Source organism: Marmota marmota, unplaced genomic scaffold (assembly GCF_001458135.2).
Source record: "Marmota marmota marmota unplaced genomic scaffold, marMar, whole genome shotgun sequence".
Classification (NCBI taxonomy): Eukaryota; Metazoa; Chordata; class Mammalia; order Rodentia; family Sciuridae; genus Marmota; species Marmota marmota.
In genome coordinates, this window is record NW_025999982.1 from 4472862 (window position 1) to 4491018 (window position 18157).

Consider the following 18157-nt stretch of genomic DNA (forward strand, 5'->3'; position numbering starts at 1 on the left):
CCGCCCAGTTAATCCCATGGGGGGTTGAATCCACTGACCGGATTGAGACTCTCACAACCCAGCCATTTCTCCTCTGAACCTTCTCTAGGTCCAGAAGAAGGGCAAGATGTGTCCCCGTGTCTTTGTGCACGCTGTCCCCTCTTCTAGAGGTCTCATCCCCTCACTCCTCTGTCTTGGCTCCTTCTCTCTATCCTCAAGGCCCGCCTCCCGTGTCCCCTCCTCTCAGGCCCTCCCAATTGCCATCAGGCCCTTAATCCATCTGCTGTAGGGTGGCCGGTCTTTGCCCCAAAGACCAGAAGGGCGCAGACCTCAGGACAGCTCTCTGGATTCTGAGAACAAAAGCTACAGAATTTTCCTGCAGTTGGATCTTGTGCCCGACTGGCCACGCACATCACTCTCACGAGGGCTTCTTGGGGGAGTTTAGCAATGAGGGTGTTAGGGTTCCAACCTATGGTGGCCTGGCCCCAGAAGCCACGCTCCCTGCACCCCTTCTTCCCCCTCTGGTTCCAGGAACCCCTCGGCCTCCACCATCCTCAATTTAGCCTCCCTCCCACGGCCTCCCTCTGGGAGGCAGTGGTGCCCCCAGGTTTGGGCTGCAGAAGCTCTCGGCATCAAACCTGAGGGGCTGATGGTCAACTGCCTTAGTTGGGTCCACAGAGGCTTCACCAAGACAGAGGGGGGCTCTTGGCCCTGGAGACTTTGTCCTCAGCCCCCCACAGCTGGTGTGGCTGCTGTGCAGTGTCAGGACCCAGTCCCCTCCCATCACCTTGCTCACAGGTTTGGCCTCTTCCTGGGGTCCCAGAGGGCCATGTCCTCATTCCAGCAGTCAGAAAGGGGAAAGGGAGGGCACACAGGGCACACCCCTTCCCTCCCTGGGCAGGACTCAGAGATGATGCGCATCCTGGCGGCCCACATCCCAGGGACCAAAGCTTAGTCACAGGCCCTACCTGACTGCACAGGAGGCTGGGAATGCAGATGTCGCTTTGGAAAGCCATGAGTCCAGCCAGCCATTGGGGGTTCATTGAAAGGCGGGGAGAATGAACATTGGGGACAGCTAGGAGTCTCTAAAATGATGGAGACACTCTGTCCCCTTCCTGGGGCCAAGACTGTGACTCACGACCACAGGATCAGGTCAGTCTGTGGGCCAGCGGGGGCTGACATCACCCACCTCACCTGGCTCCTTCTCTCGTTGCTGTGATGTCCAGTTTGCCCACAGAATCCGTCCCCGTATCCCCAGCACTGGCTGCTGTCCTGTTCTGATTGCTTCAAATGTTCTGTCTCGTTTCATCAACTAGATGAAGGGTTGGTCAGTCAGATCTGCTGGGCCCCATGGCTCCCACGTGCTGCCCGTAGAACAAGACCTGCTTGATTGCTGTCTGTTGGCAGTGACAGTGAATGCATCGCTCTGATTCCTATTTTGGGGTTTGCCTGGCTCTTGGAGAATATTCTTCAGTTATAGACGTGACATATAACCCTAGGATGTTGAAGAAGGAAGGCCCATGGATCTGATTCCCTCGTTTTTCAGGTGATTGTATTTAGATTCTGGTAGAGGAAGTGACTAGATGGAAATGGACCTCACTTAGGTCAATAGTTTTCAAACTGTTATTCCAAGAAGTACCAGAGTTCTGTGCATGGGGAAGAAAATCAGGAGGAGGACACACCTGAAGCCCTGGCTTCAACTTAATATAGAACTGCTATTGTCTATCTCATACATGGAGTCTCTTTCTAAATTAATTTAAAGAAAATCTTTTAGCTTTTTTTTTTTTTTTTTTTTAAAGTTTGAAAACCATTTGTTTCGGTCAGGTTTTAGACACTGTGTCAGAACACTTGAGACTGAGTAACTTATAAAGAAGAGAGGTTTATTTGGGCTCATGGTTCTAGAAGTCTAACAGCATGGCACCAACATTTGCTTGGCTTCTGGTAAGGGCCTTGTATTGCTTCAACTTATGGTGGGAAGTGGAGTGTGTGAGAGAAAAAGAGACCGAACTCTGCAGATAGATAGCTAACCCAGTCCCTCAATAAAGACATTAATCCATTCATAAGGGCTCCACCCCCGTGACGCACACATCTCCCACTAGGCTCCACCGGAAATAAGGTTCTGACACATGAATTTTGAGGGGAACAGTAAACCCAAAGCACCACTTTCTGAGCCCTAATCCCTTTAAGGTGCACAGAGGCTGAGGGTCGGTTTCTGTCTATCTGGCCGTGATGAAATGGGCCATTCATCCATTCACTCTAGGGATCCAGCCCTGAGCAGAACAGGTGGTTCCTGCCCTCAGGAGGCTGACCTTCTGTAGGTGAAATCAAGCCACAGACAACTAAACACACAGAAGGCTGGGGGGGGGGGCGGTGCTCAGGAGACACCAGGCAGGGTGACAGTGGGAGGTGATGCCAGGTGCAGTTTCAGGTGGGCTGGTCGGGGTCGGCCTCTGGGAGGTGGGTGGAGGGAAGAGAATTCCAGGCTGAGGCCAGCAGGTGCCCTCGCTGCCAGCCACACAAATAAACCTGCTTGCCTTCTCAGGAAGCCAGCTCCTTCTTCTGGACAGGAAACAGGCTTCAAATGGGCCTTGCAAAGTCAGGGGCAATGGGGGCCCCACAGGACCCAGCACGACTCCTTCCCTGGAGGCAGAGGACACGGCAAAGGTCTTAACCAGCCCCCAACCTGGCTCCGGTGCTGCCCAGGCAGCTCCTGGCATCCTAGGCCTCCCGGGGCCTGGAGCCAAGTGTGGCTGAAGTTACTGTCAATGGCTGGTGGCTCAGGTACAAGCTGGGCAGTGCATCCAGTGGGCCTCCAGGGAGGGTGCTGGGAAGACCAGGTGACTCTTGAAGACCTTGGCTTTGGTCATTCCTCTCCCTGGTCATCCACGTGCCTGTCTTTATCACTCAGTTGGAGAATGAGACACCGTCAGGTCTGATGGAGAACCCAATTCTCAGGAAGGGAGAGGGCAGGGCTGGAGTTCTGGCCCTGCCACCGAGTGCCCAAGGTCCCTGAGTGGCCAGTGACCCGCCTCACCTTCTGTTTACCCATTGATAACTCAGACATTTCAGTGAGGGACAAAAAATGGGCACCCCTGGTGCCGTGCCAGGCCAATATCAGTCACAAAATAAGTCACAATAGGCTTTAGACACCCAGATGTTGAGTTCACGGGTCAGAAAGTGGAGAGACGATTATCTTGAAATCAAAGCACAGGTAAAGAACATTTTCAAACTGAACTGAACCATATCCTAGAAAATCTATTAAACACATTAAAACAAACCAACACGACTAGAATCCAACCTGGGCCCAATTAATGTGTTTCTGATTGCAACAGTGAGCTCATCTGCTAGAGGAGTTGGGTTTTCTGTAGGAATTCTGTGTGGCCTGAGCGGTGGAAGGCTGGATCAGAGCTGGCTTGTGTGGGCCTAGGCGGGGCACCCCAGGGTCATCACCAATTTGGGACCAAGTTTCCAGTTAATTCCTTCGGAGGTTGTTATTAGTTTAAGTTCTAAACTCCATGTAATGCTGGCATGCAGCTTTGGGGGGTTCCGTTTTGGGGGGTTGACTGGTTTTTCACCCAAAGCCACTGGTGCCTTTCAGTGGTCCAGCAGTGTGGGCAGGTCCAAGCAGAGGTCTGTTGGACCCCACCCCCCTGACCCAGCTTCCAACCAATGGTCCGGCCCTGCCAGTTTCTGGTCCGATCATAGCCCCATAGTCACCAGGCACGTCATTCCTTCTCTTGGCACCAGCTGTCTGGTCCGTCTTCATTTCTTTCCTTTCTTTATGAGTTCAACCATGACTTGCAATTTTATTTGCACTTTATTTTAATCTGAGCTTTAAGCTGTTTTCCCAGAAGCTGTGGAGGTTCCTTTTAGCTCAACCCACCATATTGCTGAGGCTGAAAGTCTCTCCAGTGTTCTTTAAGACATGAATGAGAACCTCCATTTATTCCTGTTGAGTGTGTGTGTGTGTGTGTGTGTGTGTGTGTGTGTCCCAGATGTAACTTGGATTTCAGTCCTGGCTGCTGAGTACACTTTCAGAATCAAAATGTCTTCATTAAAAATCATCCCCAGAGCCAGAGTTATTTATCTGCCTGAGATGGCAGTGTTTTCCTGCAAAAAAGATATTCTGTTCCCATTCACATTCTAGCATCATGGTAATAATAGCTATTTACCAAGTATTTAGAATCTCCAGCACTTAGAATGTGCCAGGTACTGTGCTAACTGCTTTAACGCACCATTTATTTTAATTCCCTCACAACCTTATTAAGCAGGTACCACATTTACAATCATTTTACAAATGAGGAAATAGGGATTAGAGAGATTAAATCATCTTCTCAGGTTGATACCACAGAGGCAGCCCTGGGAATTCCTCTAAATTCCTAGGGTTTACATCCTCTCTAATCACGATTTCAGAAGTTGCTTTGTTAAGCAACATGATTGCTTTATTTTGTCATATATATATATATGTATATTAGATGGACAAAATATCTTTATTTGTTTTTATGTGGTGCTGAGGATCAAACCCAGTGCCCCACACTTTCGAGGCTAGTGCTCCACCACTGAGCCCCAGCCCCAGCCCCATGATTGCTTTCTTGCTAAACTCCAGAGGTCAAGCACTCCTTTACACATTGGTCAAGAAAGTGAACTAAAGTGGCATGACAAATACAACAAGGGCTTTTTATAAAATGCTATAGAGATGGTGTCACTGTGTGGTTATAACTACACTGGGTTCAGTGTCTTCCAACTCACTCATTTATACATTTATACATTTAAATCTCTCCAACCAAATGGATAAAGGTTTATTTCCCCCAAATAATCCTTTGTATGTATTAGGACTTGGATGGAAGACCTGGCAAAGCTCTGCGTATGTCGATCACACAGGAGGAACATCCATTTGGAAAGCACCTCCCTAGGGCACAGACGCTCCTAGCATGAGCCTCTGAGCACCAGGCACTGTGTGTATAACAGCCTTGCTTGTTATCTGTGGTTTTTGAAAATTTAATAGCAATTAACTTTTATATATCTGTGTATATATACATATATATTAGTTGTCGATGAGCCTTTATTTATTTATATGCGGTGCTGAGAATTGAACCCAGTGCCTCACACATGCCAGGCAAGCGCTCTACCACTGAGCCCCAGCCCCAGCCCATAGCAATTAACTTTTTATTTTGAAATAATGTTGGATTTACAGAAAAGTTAAGTAAGGATGCAGACTTCTGTATGTTCTACACCTAGTTTCCCTGAGTTCACACCTGAAATAATCACAGTACACCTGTCAACACCAAGACTCCAGTGCTGGTCCATTACTATTAACTATTCTGCAGATTTTATTAGAATTTCACCTGTTTTTCTACCAACAGCCTTTCTTTTTCCCTGGACCTAACCCAGGACCCCATACTGCATTTAGTGCATTCATTTTTAAACCAGTGCACTTAGTATTATAATAAAATTGTTTTCTGGGGCTGGGGTTGTGGCTCAGCAGTAGAGCGCTTGCCTAGCATGCGCGGGGCCCTGGTTTTGATCCTCAGCAGCACATTAAAAATAAAGGCATTGTGTTGTGTCCATCTACACCTAAAAAATAAATATTTAAAAAAATTGTTTTCTTTGCTTCACTTTGGGATCAAATCTGAAAAGATAGTTGAGCTTCGTTTCCTATTCTGTGGGCAAAACACAAGTGGTAAAGAAACTTCCAGACTTCTTGGGTTGCTGTGGCAATTATGTTTTCACTCCTGGGTCCTGAGAGGGACCCAATGCCGTCCTCCTGACTCTGCCACATAAGGAAACCTCCACTTCCCAGCCCAACGCAGGGTCTATGTCCATTCACGTGGGGCAAGAGTTAGAAGCAGGCTTGATGGACGAAGGGCTCTGTGGTTTGCCCCACTGGACCCTGGCCAAGTGGCTTTCCGGAGCCCCCTCCCCCCGGCTCAGGACAGCCTGAGATAAACTGTGCAAATCACAAGCACCAGACGAATTGTCCAGGGGAAGTGGAGAGAGCCAAGAGTGGGGAGACCAGGGAAGGCTTTATGGAAGAGGCCGATCTCAAGCTGGGCTGAGGTCAAGGTCTGAGAGATGGCAAAAAAAAAAAAAAATAAAAGTAGTGGGGCAGGGATTTTGCACAAAGTGCTTTCTGATCAGAGAAGACACTGACCTGAGCTGGGAAAGGGCCTTAAGCCTGAGGAGCCCCTGTGAGGAGATGGGATTTGGGTTCTGGTTGGTGCTCTAGTGAGAGGTTCCAGGACCACTGTAGCCTAAGGAGGTGACCCTACCAAACCCTGGAAGAGCAGCTCCCCAGGGGCCGTCACCTCACAGTGGGAACGGGAGGCTCTGGGGGATGAAGGGAGTGTCCCTGGCGGCCGAAGCCCACCATCATGGGAATAGCGTTGGCTCTGGGGCCCTCGGGACATGGAGGCCAGCTCTGCGGCTTTCCCATTGCATAATCTTGGGCAGGTGATCAGCTGAACCTCGGTTTCCTCATCTGTGAAGATGAGGTAACTGCAGTACTACCTGAAAGGAGTGTCATGAGGATTCAATGGGGGTGATGAGGCCCCAGAGCCTGGCACAGTGGCAGGCACCAAGGAGGTACCAAAAAGGGGAGCCCTTGAGAGCAGCGAGCAGCCAAGGTAGGACCAAGGCCCGTGGTTTCATGAGGGCTGAAAGATGGGCAGCAGATCCCCCCAACAGAAGCTTCAGGCAGCTGTGGCTGTCAATCACTCCCATCAGCAAAAAATGAGCCCTAATTCTCATAGCTGTGGGAGAGGCGGAACCCTAGTTCCGCAGGGAGGCCTGGGCCTATCTTGGCAGTGGCACCTGATTAGAGAGACTCCCGGGTGAGGAGGTGCTGGGAGTTGATGTCTTGCATGGCAAAGGTTCACCTGCAGGTCCCTGATTGCACACACGAGACCAAGGAATGCCAAGAGTAGGCGGGTGACGTGTTCTCAGCTGTTGCTTCGTGCCAGTGTCCCCTCAGGAGTCCAGGGAGAATCTGGGCCCAGATGGACTTCTGGGCCCACCAACCAAAACCAGGAGAAAATAAGAGGGGCAGTGGCCCTAAGAATATCATGAATTCCCAGAGAACTTTCTAGACACACTCCCTGTCTGGCTGGTTCTCTTTGGAGTGATCATTAAGACCCCGTGCAACGAATGTGGGGAGGTTGTGCCTGGATTCTGAGGTGGAGGCTCCCTGGGACAGGGTGGAACCTGAGGTAGGGAAGAGGCCTGGAGACAGGTTGCTGGAAACCCAGGAGGTGAACCTGCCAGAGGGGCTCCTGTTCCCACTGCAACCTGACAGGAGAATAATCCAAGTTTTTAAGCTCAATTCCTCAGTCAGGTCTGTGTGGAGGATTGTTGCTATCCACAGACACACAAAAAGTATTGCTTTGATTTCGTTTTGTTGTAAGTACTAAACAAGTCAGAGCTGTTTTACTTTTGACTAAAGCCTATGGTGCATTCAGAACAGGAGAATGTTAGTTTTCACACATAAATTCTAGTTCTGCTTCTGCCAACATAGACTGTGTAATCTAGGGTCTCTCCATCCTCCATCCATCCATCCATCCAATATTTATTGAACTCAACCTTCATTCTGGGCTGGATTTCCCACCTGTAAAATGAGAGAAATAGTCTGGATTAGTAGTTTTGACCTTGCTTCTTAAAATTATTGGCCTTTGAGGGACTTCCAAAGGAGGCGAGGGGGGCGATGGGACAGGGTGTAGGACCCCAGCTAGCTTCACCCCTGAAATCATGTGCCCAGGTGTTCTATATATTGGGTTTCCATTTTAGATCTCTTTGAACGAAGGGCTCCCTGACTACTTGCTGCCCAGAAGGTGCTATGAACCTTCCAGTAGTGACACTGTAGCTTTAAGCCAAACTGTTTTTAAATCCATGCCTCTACAGTGTCAGGTAGAAATAAAATGTGAATAAACTGAGGTCACTGCCCCTCAGGGGCTAGATGTCACTGTGAGGATAAACAGATTATAAATGTGAAAGCCTGCTTGGGAAAACCACTGTTGTGAGGATATTAATAATAATTATTATTATAGAGGAGATGGGTAGTCAAGATATACCCACAGGAAAATGCAGACGAGAATTCAGCCTGCAATTTGGGAACAGGTAGGAACCGCAGCCTCCCAGGTTCTCCATGCAGGGATTCTGAGAATTTCCAGGGCTTTCCTGGGAATGCTATGCTCACAGGCACCTTCCCGTGGGGCTGCTGGGCCCGGACCTCCCCTGCGTGCATCACTGGCGCTGCTATCGGGGGTGGGGGTGTATGCAGAGGGTGGGGGGAGCAAGCGAGCGGGTGGCGTGGTGCCTTGCGGTGATTGGATGAGCTGGAGGCTGTTGCTAGGTTACCAGTCCGCGGAGACCTAGACCTGGGGCCCTGCAGCCCCATCCTCCACCGCAGATCCATCCCGCCCAGCAGACCTAATTCGGGCCCTGGGAACGGGATACCCAGCAGCTTAAATTGCCAGACTCCAAATGCCAGACTTTCTAGGATTTTTCAATTAGCAGGAGGCCAGGGCGTGTGGAGGCGGGGAAGAGAAGCCCTCGGTTTTTACCTTCTAACTCATCTCGAATAGTTACTTCTCTTTCCGGGCCTCAGGGTCCTTCGATTGCTGACATTTATTTATTCCCTATTCGTGCATACATCTGTGTTTATTAAGTGACTATCTATGTCCCAGGAATGCTGGGGATAAGAGGGTGACGAGACAGAGCCCATTCTTGCCCTTGTAGAGAAGAGAAGCATTGCACATTTAAAGAAGATAAACACATACCAGATTATACCTATCCTTTTTCTTTCCTTTCATTGATTTTTCTAGCCCTCGCTTCCCATAGCAAGCCTGTACACTAGTCCCCCAGGTTGACAGAACAGGAGGTGCAGCCAATGAGCCTCTGACACAGCACCCCCTCTGGGACTGGGACTAGATGGTCCAGAGTCAGAAACATCCAGCAGGCTGGTCCATGGCCATTTGGGGAATCACTGGCCTAATCAATATTGAATACTTACTAAAAACTGTCTGCCTCATCACCCAGTAAAGTGGGGATCCTTATCCCCCATTTTACTGAAAGCAAAACTGAGGTTGAATAAAATTGTTTAACCCAGATAGCATGTGGCGAAGCTGGGATTGGAACCAAATCTGCCTGAGCTCTTTCCAAGAAATAGATGTGGTCACAGAAAAGCATGAAACTTCCCGAGTGGTTGAAACCCAAGTGCCCTTGCAAATCTCCCTGCCCCGCATCTTCTTTCCTTATTTTTCCATTGAAGTTTCTTGGCACAATAGACTCATAAAACCTGGTGAGTCGGTCACACGGATCTATTTAGTTAATTCTGTTGCTTATCCATCTATCAGGGATGACCTTGCTCCAAGCTTTTATTGGGTGATTAAGTCAAGTATCTCTTCCCTGGGAACATCTCTGTCACCCTTAGGTGTTGTTTTTCCTCTGTTCACACACTGAGCACCCATAAAATGTCCCAGGACACTGGGTGGCACAGAGAGCATGGCCCCTGGGGGATTCCCAGCCTGGAGGGAAGGTTTCTATGGGCAAAGCACAGTGGCAGCCATTGAGAAGAGAGGGAGAATCTCCTCTGAGCAGAAATGGACGTGACTAGTGTGGGCTGGGGCTGTGAGCAGCCAATCTTGAGTTTCCTGACCAGGACATATCAGGCCAGGGATGCTACTTTTGAATGACACCTTGCTGTGGTCACTGTGGGTCCCTGCATCCCACAGCCCGGAAGCCTGCAGCTTGGAAGGAGGCATTTTTAAGTGGGAGAAGGTTCTGGAAAGCACACAGATGCATAGAGAAGTGAGCTAAATTTATCCCTCCTCTCAGAACCCAGCAGTTACTGTGCTGAACACTTGCTTTCTACCAATGGAGAACTGTCTGACCAGAAGGTTTCGTTATTTCTCCCCCAGGGGGGGAAAGAGAGGGGGAAAGGAAGGAGTAGAAGAGAGAGGAGAGAGAGAGAGAGAGACCCAGGGGATACAGTCAGAGACTCCAAAGATTGAGACAGAGACTTGGAGAGAAGCACAAAGATGCAGAGAGAAAGGTGTCCTTTGGTTCATGGCTCAAGTAAACAGCAAGAAAGAATTTGAAGCCGAGCCCCAGACTGGGAGAATCAGACATCTTGCCTCTCCGTCCCCCCTTGGCCACCTGACTCGGGCTGTGGCATTGCTAATTTCCAGGTTGGACCATTTTCAGACATAAGTTCTTTGGGAACGTCAATACTGTTTCCATTGTCTTGGCTGCTCCCTGTCACCTGCCCCCACCCCTGAATAGCTGAGAGTTGACAGGAAATGAATAATATACTAAGCCACAATTGAATAAGCCTTGCAAGGTATTAAAAATGCATACCTTTGACCCAGCATTCTAGGAATTCATCCTCAGGAAAACAATTAAGGACTTGGGCAAAGAATTTAGGTTGAGATTGTTCATCACGGCATTATTTAGAAAGGTCAAAAAGCCAAGAAAAAAGGAAACAAACTAATTAGCCAAACCCCCTGTAGGGGACCTGCTCAATAAATACTGGTATAATCTTATAAAGCTTTCCACACTGTTTTTAAAATTACATTATAAGTAGACATTTATTGACTGGGAAAAAACACAATATATTGGTTGGAAAAAGCAAATCATAAATAGTGGACATAGCATGGCTTCCTATAAGTTAGAATAAAAATAAAATCGAGAGTCTAAGAAGAGAGGCCAAGTGGTAATCTCTGAGTGGAGGAATTCTAAGACATTTTGGTGTTTTTTTGTTTTGTTTTGTTTTGTTTTGCTTATCTACATTTTCTAAAATTATTTTTTCCACCACGAGCAGGTCTGATCTGTGTGTCAAGAACAAATATCATTTCAACCATCCCAGCGGTGCCTCTGCCAGAAGCCAGGCACGGCTGAATCAGGGTTCCTGGCCCCAGGCACTGGGAAAGGTCATTGACCTTTGCAAGGTGGTAGACGCTCATTAAGAATCCCAAAAACAGTGTCCCCATCCTGGTTTGACTCCCTATCCCAACCGGTCTTGCAGGAGAGATCTCAGTGACCCAACAGCTTGGTGTCCAAACCTGCTTCATAACCTGCCCCTGAGTCAGCGACACCCGCCCTGGGGGGAAACACTGAGCCGCTGAGCCAGCTGGCACTGCAGGGCTCCCCACCTCCCGGGAGCGCTGTCCCTGGTGATGGCTGCGATGCGGGTTGCTTGCTCAGGTCCGTCCCTACTACACAGATGCAGGTGCGATGCTGAACGCTGGCAAGAGAAGGGCGTCACCATGGCAACCCAGGCTCCCCCCAGCCTCTCCATCCCTGGGATCAGTCCAGAACCCAGGGGGTTTGCAAAGACTGGGTTTTGGAGTCAGAAAAACTACTGCCTGGTGTCTGGCCTCCCGCAAGACACTTAGCTTTTCTCTGCTTCTGTTTCCACATCTATAAAACGGTCTTGCAGCGTCTGACCTTGCCCACCCCCAGGACTGGCGCGGAATAAGCTGTGAATTGGAAATCATGAGAGGAGAAGCATCCCTGTTCGGTTTGTTCCCACGGCTGGGTCTGACCTAGGGCAACTCACTTAACCCCTCTGGCTCAGCTGCTCTATGGAGGAACAGGAGACTAAGACATACTGTGGGGACTTCCTGGAGACATGTTGCAAGGTGCCTTGAGAATCTCAAAGTTGGAAGGACTCCTCGCCCTCTGCCCATGCAGGAAGCCTTTCAATAAGCTCTCCGACAGAGGTGCTTATCCAACCTTTGCTTGGTTACCTCTTGTGACAGAGAGCTCACAACCGCACAGCTCCCCAAGTAGCTATTACATGACATTAACTTTAAGAAAGGTCTTCCGTGGAGGCCGTCTTACCATCAAATATTTGTTGAAGGTCTGGCACTTTGGCTTATTGCACATATTGATCATGCACAGGGCCCTTTGAGGCCCCGGGTTCAATCCCCAGCACCACCACCCTTGTCATCCCCCCCCCAAAAAAAAAACTTGTTTAAAAAATTTAGCAATCCTTTTCAGAGCTATTTCCACCCTGATTCTAAGTTGAGAGAGTGTGAGAGAACGCAGCCTCTGATTGGAAGGTTTCTGGCATCCTCTACTGCCATGATCTCCCCACCTCCTGCTCCTACCAAGCCAACCATAGCCGATCCCCGTCAGAGAGCTGGAAGTGTGGGTCCGGCTCTGTCACAGCCTAGCCTTGGGCTCTCTGGGTCCAGGGGCTTTGCTCACACGCACAGTGGCCCATTCCTGAGAGCTCTGGCCTTCTCTGTTCTAGGCTCTCACATTATCAGAGGTCACTCAAGACCTCTCCTGGCCGCTGGCCACAGGCCCTGGGTGAAGCCGCCCCCTCTCCTCTGCTTCCTCCACAGAAGTGTACCTCAGGTTCCTGAACAAGGGTCTGGCCGAGGTGAAGAGGTTCTTCCTGGGGCCTTTGTCCCCATCCTGCAAGATGGTGCAGATGATGCGGCAGTTCCTGTACCAGGTCCTGCCCGAGGACTCCTACAAGTTCGCCTCCGGGAAGCTCCACGTGGGCCTCACCCGCTTCACGGACGGAGAGAGCGTGGTGGTCTCCGAGTACACGTCCAAGGAGGAGCTCATCGAGGCAAGGCCCGGGATTTAGGACGCCACGTCGGGTGGAGGAGGCCGCCCGGCTCTGCACAGCCCGGGTGACCCCCGACTTCCTTCCTTCCTTCTCCTCCCACCTCCCCAGTCCTCCCTGTCCTTCCCGTCTGGCATCTCCTCTGCCAGGAGCCTCATTAGACGGACACAGAGAGACCTAAGGCCAGCCAGGTGGCCCTGTGCTTGACTCCCACGTCCCGGGGGGCTCCGCTGTCCTCGCCGCTGCGCGCCCAGCCGTCTGGGCTAATCCTGAGCTCCTTCAGGACACCCGGCCTGGTGGCTGCTCCTCCTGAATTACCCCCAGTTTGTGGAAACGGTCAGGCAGAGCTTCCCTCCGTGTCCCCCTGCACTATCCCGTGGCAGGAGGTCATCACTGCCGGGTTCTCACTTGCAAAGTGCACACGCACCCCGACAGCCACCGCGCTGAGCTCACCAATTCAGATTTTAGTTATGAATCACTATTGCTGGGCTGTGCAGCGAATATGCCCAATTTTCTTTCAGGACAAAGGGGCGATGCCTCAGGGCCTTCCTTCTCCCAATCAGGGCCTTGCTACCGCACCCTCACTTCCCCTTCCTGGCCCGATCCTGGGGCGAACAGGCAGTGGACAGCTGGTGTCCCCCTGGGTTATCACCCTATTCTTCTAGTCCTGCCCTCTCAGGCCCGATTCCCACTTCATCTCCTACTGCCATGATCTTCTCTCCTCGTCCCCACCTCCTGCTCCTACCAAGACAACCATAGCAGACCACACCCAAACCAGGCCCCAGGGCCTTTGCACCCGCTTGCCCTTTGTCTGGGCTTCCTTCCTGCCTGCCTGCCCTGCTTCCCCATACAAGGGCACTTTCCTTCATCGCCTCCTGCCCTGCCCTGCTCTGCAACCTTCTTTGGGGCCAAAAAGCTATGCTCACCTCCCTGTGAAAATGCTCACAGACAGTGTCCTCCCTACTCCTCCCTGTCTGTGAGCATTTCCACCCCTCTGAGTTCAGGGCCTGGCCCAGGGCAGACGTAGATTAATGGTAACTGAATTCCACTGGATTCATGGAAGGTTGGCATCTGCTGGGATCCTGGTGATATTGAGGCCACTCTCTCCCTTTCAAGCTGGGTCATCAGGCCCCAGTTGACCAAGGAGGTCACCAAGGACCCAGCTAGTTAGGGCCAAGCCAGGAATCGAACTTGGGGTTCTGCTTCCCAGGCTGGCACCTGCGCCCCAGGCTTAAGGAAGTGGGGCTGGGGGTGGCTAATTGACCAGTGGCCTCCAGGTGAGCCCCCCCATTTCCAGGGCCTGTGGCACCTCAGCCCTGCTCTCCCCCCAGGCCCTGTACTGCAGCTGCTTCGTCCCCGTGTACTGCGGCTTCATCCCCCCGACCTACCGCGGCGTGGTGAGTGCTCCTAGTGCTGAGAGGGACGAGCGGGACCCAGGGTACCTTGGGGTCCGGGTGACCCACATCTGGGAAGGCAGAGGGGTGGTCTCCAGGCCCAGCGGGAGGCCTCGAGTTGCAAAGTGTCTCCCCTCTGAATTCCCCATGTGGGTGGTTTTGGGGTTTTAAGATGAGCCTCCCCGACGGGCGCGGCTGCTGTCTGGGCTCACCAGCCGTCCAGAGCTGGCAAACCAAGGCTCGACCTTGGGATTTTCCCAGACTCGACAGACGGATCCTGGGACTCTGGGACCTGGGAACTTGAGCGATGGGGATCTTTGGAGCTTTGTGAGCCGGTGCCCAGAGAGCCTTCCACGACCCTCTGAAATCCCTCGGAGGAGGATCTCATAAAACCAGCCAGACTCTGATCCATGGTGTTTGGGGAGGGCCGAGAGTCTGTGCCTCTAACCTGCCCCCCGGGACCTGGCGCTGCTGGGTAACCGGCCACACTCTGAGCACTGAGGGCCCAACCCACGCCCTCCTCTGTCTAGAGAGAGGGAGGTTCAGGGAAGGCCCTAGGTGGCAGACAGCTCCTTCTCAGGCCCCCCATGTCCAAGCCTCTGTCCTTGTCCTGCTTTGTTCAGTTCATAGAAACAGAAGGCCCCAGAGAGAGGCGCATGAGGCTGGGCACCGCCAGGCTGTGCCGGGAGGCAGGGTCTCTAGCTTCCCACTCTCAGGCCTGGGAGCCCCATCTCAGCACCATTCAGATGACTGAGCAGAGGGTGAGCAGGGTCCGAGCACTGGGCTAGGAGTCCAAGGCCACCGTGTAGCCACAAGTGACCTTGGGCACATCACTGGCCCCAGGCATCTTGGTTTCAAGGCTTGTCCCTAAGACTCTTCTGGCCCTGCTGTCCCATGGTCCCAATCCCTTGGCGCCCTCCTGGTGGAGGATGAGACTCGACGCCTCAGACAGAGCGTGTCTCACTCCCCCAGAGGTACATCGACGGGGGCTTCACGGGCATGCAGCCCTGCTCCTTCTGGACCGACTCCATCACCATCTCCACCTTCAGCGGGCAGCAGGACATCTGTCCCCGGGACTGCCCGGCCATCTTCCACGACTTCCGCATGTTCAACTGCTCCTTCCAGTTCTCCCTGGAGAACATCACCCGCATGACCCACGCCCTCTTCCCCCCGGACCTGTTGGTGAGGGGCAGGAGGGGTCTGGGGCGAGAGCGCGGGACCGGGGTGGGACGGCTGCGGGGTGGGCCACTCAGGGTCCACCTCCTCCCCTGGAAGAGCCACCCACTTCCTCCAAGAGCCTGCATCCTGGCCAGGGGCTGGCCACGGGCGGCCCCAGCCCCGAGCTCTTCCAAACCCAGCGTCCTCCCCTGCAGAGCAGCGTGATGTTAGCAGCACTGATGGGGGGACCTGATGGGGGGACCTGATGGGGGGGACCTGATGGGGGGACCACCTGCGCTCTGACATCAGGGTGCCACAGCCGGGCTCGGCAAGCCGGAGCCCAGGTGGCCCAAACCAGCCTGTCCCTTGATTCTGTGCAGCCCGGGGCTGTGGGTGATTTTCCATTTTTAAAGTTCTGTTTAGAAAAGAATCATAATAACAGAAGGAGAGCATGTGGCAGAGACCATGCAGCCAGCAAAACTCCAGAAACTGACTAGAAAAACCCTGATGGGCAAAGCCTCAGGAAATCAACCCTCCAGCATCCTCTGCATAGATGCTATGACTGTCGCCATGTTACAGACGAAGAAACTGAGGCTCTGAGGGGCTTCCTGTCACACAGCCAATAAAAGGCCGCACTGGAGCTTGAACCCAAACTCCAAATTCTGCTCTTCATGTGGCCTGAAGGCATCTTCTCTGTATCTCCCAGAAACTTTTCACCCTTTCTTTAAAAAAATTTTTTTAAATTTGTTCTTTTTAGTTACACATGACTGTAGAATGTGTTTGACATATCAGACATACATGGAGTATAACTTCCCATTCCTGTGGTTGTACATGGTGTGGGTTACACTGGTCGTGTATTCATGTATGACCAGAGGAAAGTTCTGTCTGATTCATTCTACTGTCTTTCCTATTTCCATCCCCCAACCTTCCCTTTATTCCCCTTTATCTAATCCAAATTACTTCTATTCTCTCATTTAGCCTCAGACTTATTTCATAGTCTTCAGATTCATCTATTTACTGGCAAATGCCATGATTTCATTCTTCTTTATGGCTGAGTAATATTCCATTGTGTATATACACCATATTTTCTTAATCCACTCATCTGTTGAAGGGCACCTAGGCTGGTTCCGTAGCTTGGCTATTATTCTCACCCTTTCTTGCCAGGGGAGGCTGGTGATGTGCTGTGAGGGGAGGGACACCCTAACACGGCATCCCTAGGGACCAGGATCAGGAATTGCTCCTCGGTTCCTTGTAGATGGTGAGGGATGGGACACTGGATGAGTACATTCTGAAGAGCCCACAAGTAAAGCTCAGGAGCAATGCAAGTGGCTGCTCTTGGTGGGGAGGGGACCATGGCTCTGTCCATCACTGCAGCCTTGGTTATTTTCTGGTGCCCACCCCCAGATCCTGCAGGATTACTACTACCGAGGCTACGAGGACACAGTGATGTATTTGAGGAGGCTGAGTAAGTACCTGTGGGGCCCCAGGGGAGGGAGGTGGAGGACTGGAGAGGAAGGGCTGAGTTGAGGGACAGTGCCCCACCTTTGTGGCCTGGAGAGATGGAAATGGGGGCAAGGCTTGACAAAGGTCACTGTGGCCACAAATAAGGATCAGACCCCCGTGGAAAGGGGGCTGTGGGGCTGACTCATGGGACGGGGCCTGAGGCATCTCCAGGGCCTCTATGAGTCCAAGAACCATGTCTAGGAGCTGCACAGCCCAATCTCCCTGGAGAAGTTTCTTTTCATTCTATTCCTTCTCTTCCACTTTATTCTTTCCAATAAGGTCATGTTGTTATTGAGAACTAGAGGGGACTAGAGATATTCATGGAAGACGGAGCACAATCCAGAGAGGAGAGGCCTTGCCCTGTGCTGGTCCGGAAGGGTGGTCCCTGCACCCGGGTCCCTCTGTGCATCCTCAGGGTGGTGGGATGATTCCAAGGACCTGTGTGAAATGCTCTCGCCCCAGGAAGGCCATGACAAATGTCTTTGTTACAAGAAATGAAAAGAGCCAGGAGACTCAGGAGGCCAAGGCAGGAGGCTCCAGCCTTGACAACTTAGACCTTGTTTCAAAATAGAAAATAAGAAGGAGTGAGGATGTAGCTCAGAGGCAGAGCACTTGCCTAGCACACACAGGCCCTGGGTTCTTTTTCCAGGACTGCAAAACCCAAAAACCTTCAGGGGTGAGATTAAGGGTTGAATTAAATTATCTTCCTAGGATTTGTTCACTTTTTTTTTCCCCCTTCTTCAAAGTAGTTCCTACATTTTCCAGCAACTCTTGCCCTATGTCTTTACTTTCTCCTGGATCCTTTCTCCTAACAAGGAGGCCCAGGAGGTTGGAAAGAACTGGACAGAACATGGGCTCAGGAGGCAAGTAGCCCTGGGTCCCTCCTATCCCTGCTCCCATGTCAAGCTGTGTGATCTTGGGAAAATCACTTTCCCTCTCTGAGCCTTTGCTTCCTAATTTTTTTTTTTTTAAAGAGCTTAGGGACTGAGGTTTTGGCTCAGTGGTAGAGTGCTTGCCTAGCATGTGTGAGGTACTGGGTTTGATCCTCAGCACCACCTAAAAATAAATAAATAAAATAAAATAAAGGTGTTGTGTCCATCTACAACTAAAAATATTTTTTTAACAAAGGGTAGAGTTTAGATCCTAGTGCCCAACACCTACTTGACTGTAGGATCTTGAGAAGGTAACTAATCTTCTGGGGCCTCAGTTTTCTCATCTGTAAAAGGAGGCTAATCTTGGAGCTTAGCTCAGGGACTGACTGAAGGATTAAAGGATTGGAGCACACAAGGCCTGAGCCCAGTGCTCAGATCGGTGGTGGCACTTACTGAGGACATCAGAGCAGCAGCCAATTAATCCCACTGCCCCCTCTGGCCTTGGTGAAAGGCCTGCTTCTTACCCTCTGCAGGACAGATGCCACCTCATGTGGACTCCCTCTGACAGCCCTCTCTTCCTCACACTTACTGTGGTGACAGCTGGGACGATTGGAGCCCAAGGGTCTGAACATAGATGACCCCAGGAGTATGGGTAGGGAAGGGAAGGAGGCTCAGTG

General features: G+C 51.4%; 1 protein-coding gene and 1 long non-coding RNA gene across 2 annotated transcripts in view; one reads left to right on the top strand and one right to left on the bottom strand.

Annotated features, from left to right (window-relative positions):
• The window catches only part of Pnpla1 (patatin like phospholipase domain containing 1), a 40430-nt gene that overhangs the window by 7840 nt on the left and 14433 nt on the right, over positions 1-18157 (top strand). The window contains exons 2-5 of the mRNA XM_015487633.2: positions 12324-12556; positions 13885-13950; positions 14920-15129; positions 16510-16570. Of these exons, the coding sequence (XP_015343119.2) occupies positions 12324-12556; positions 13885-13950; positions 14920-15129; positions 16510-16570 (570 nt within the window). The remainder of the gene's footprint in view (positions 1-12323; positions 12557-13884; positions 13951-14919; positions 15130-16509; positions 16571-18157) is intronic.
• Positions 1079-16665, bottom strand: LOC125617431. Its single transcript, XR_007348426.1, has 3 exons — positions 4898-16665; positions 4700-4703; positions 1079-1090 (listed from the first exon to the last, which is right to left on the bottom strand). It is a non-coding gene; the product is annotated as an uncharacterized LOC125617431 (long non-coding RNA).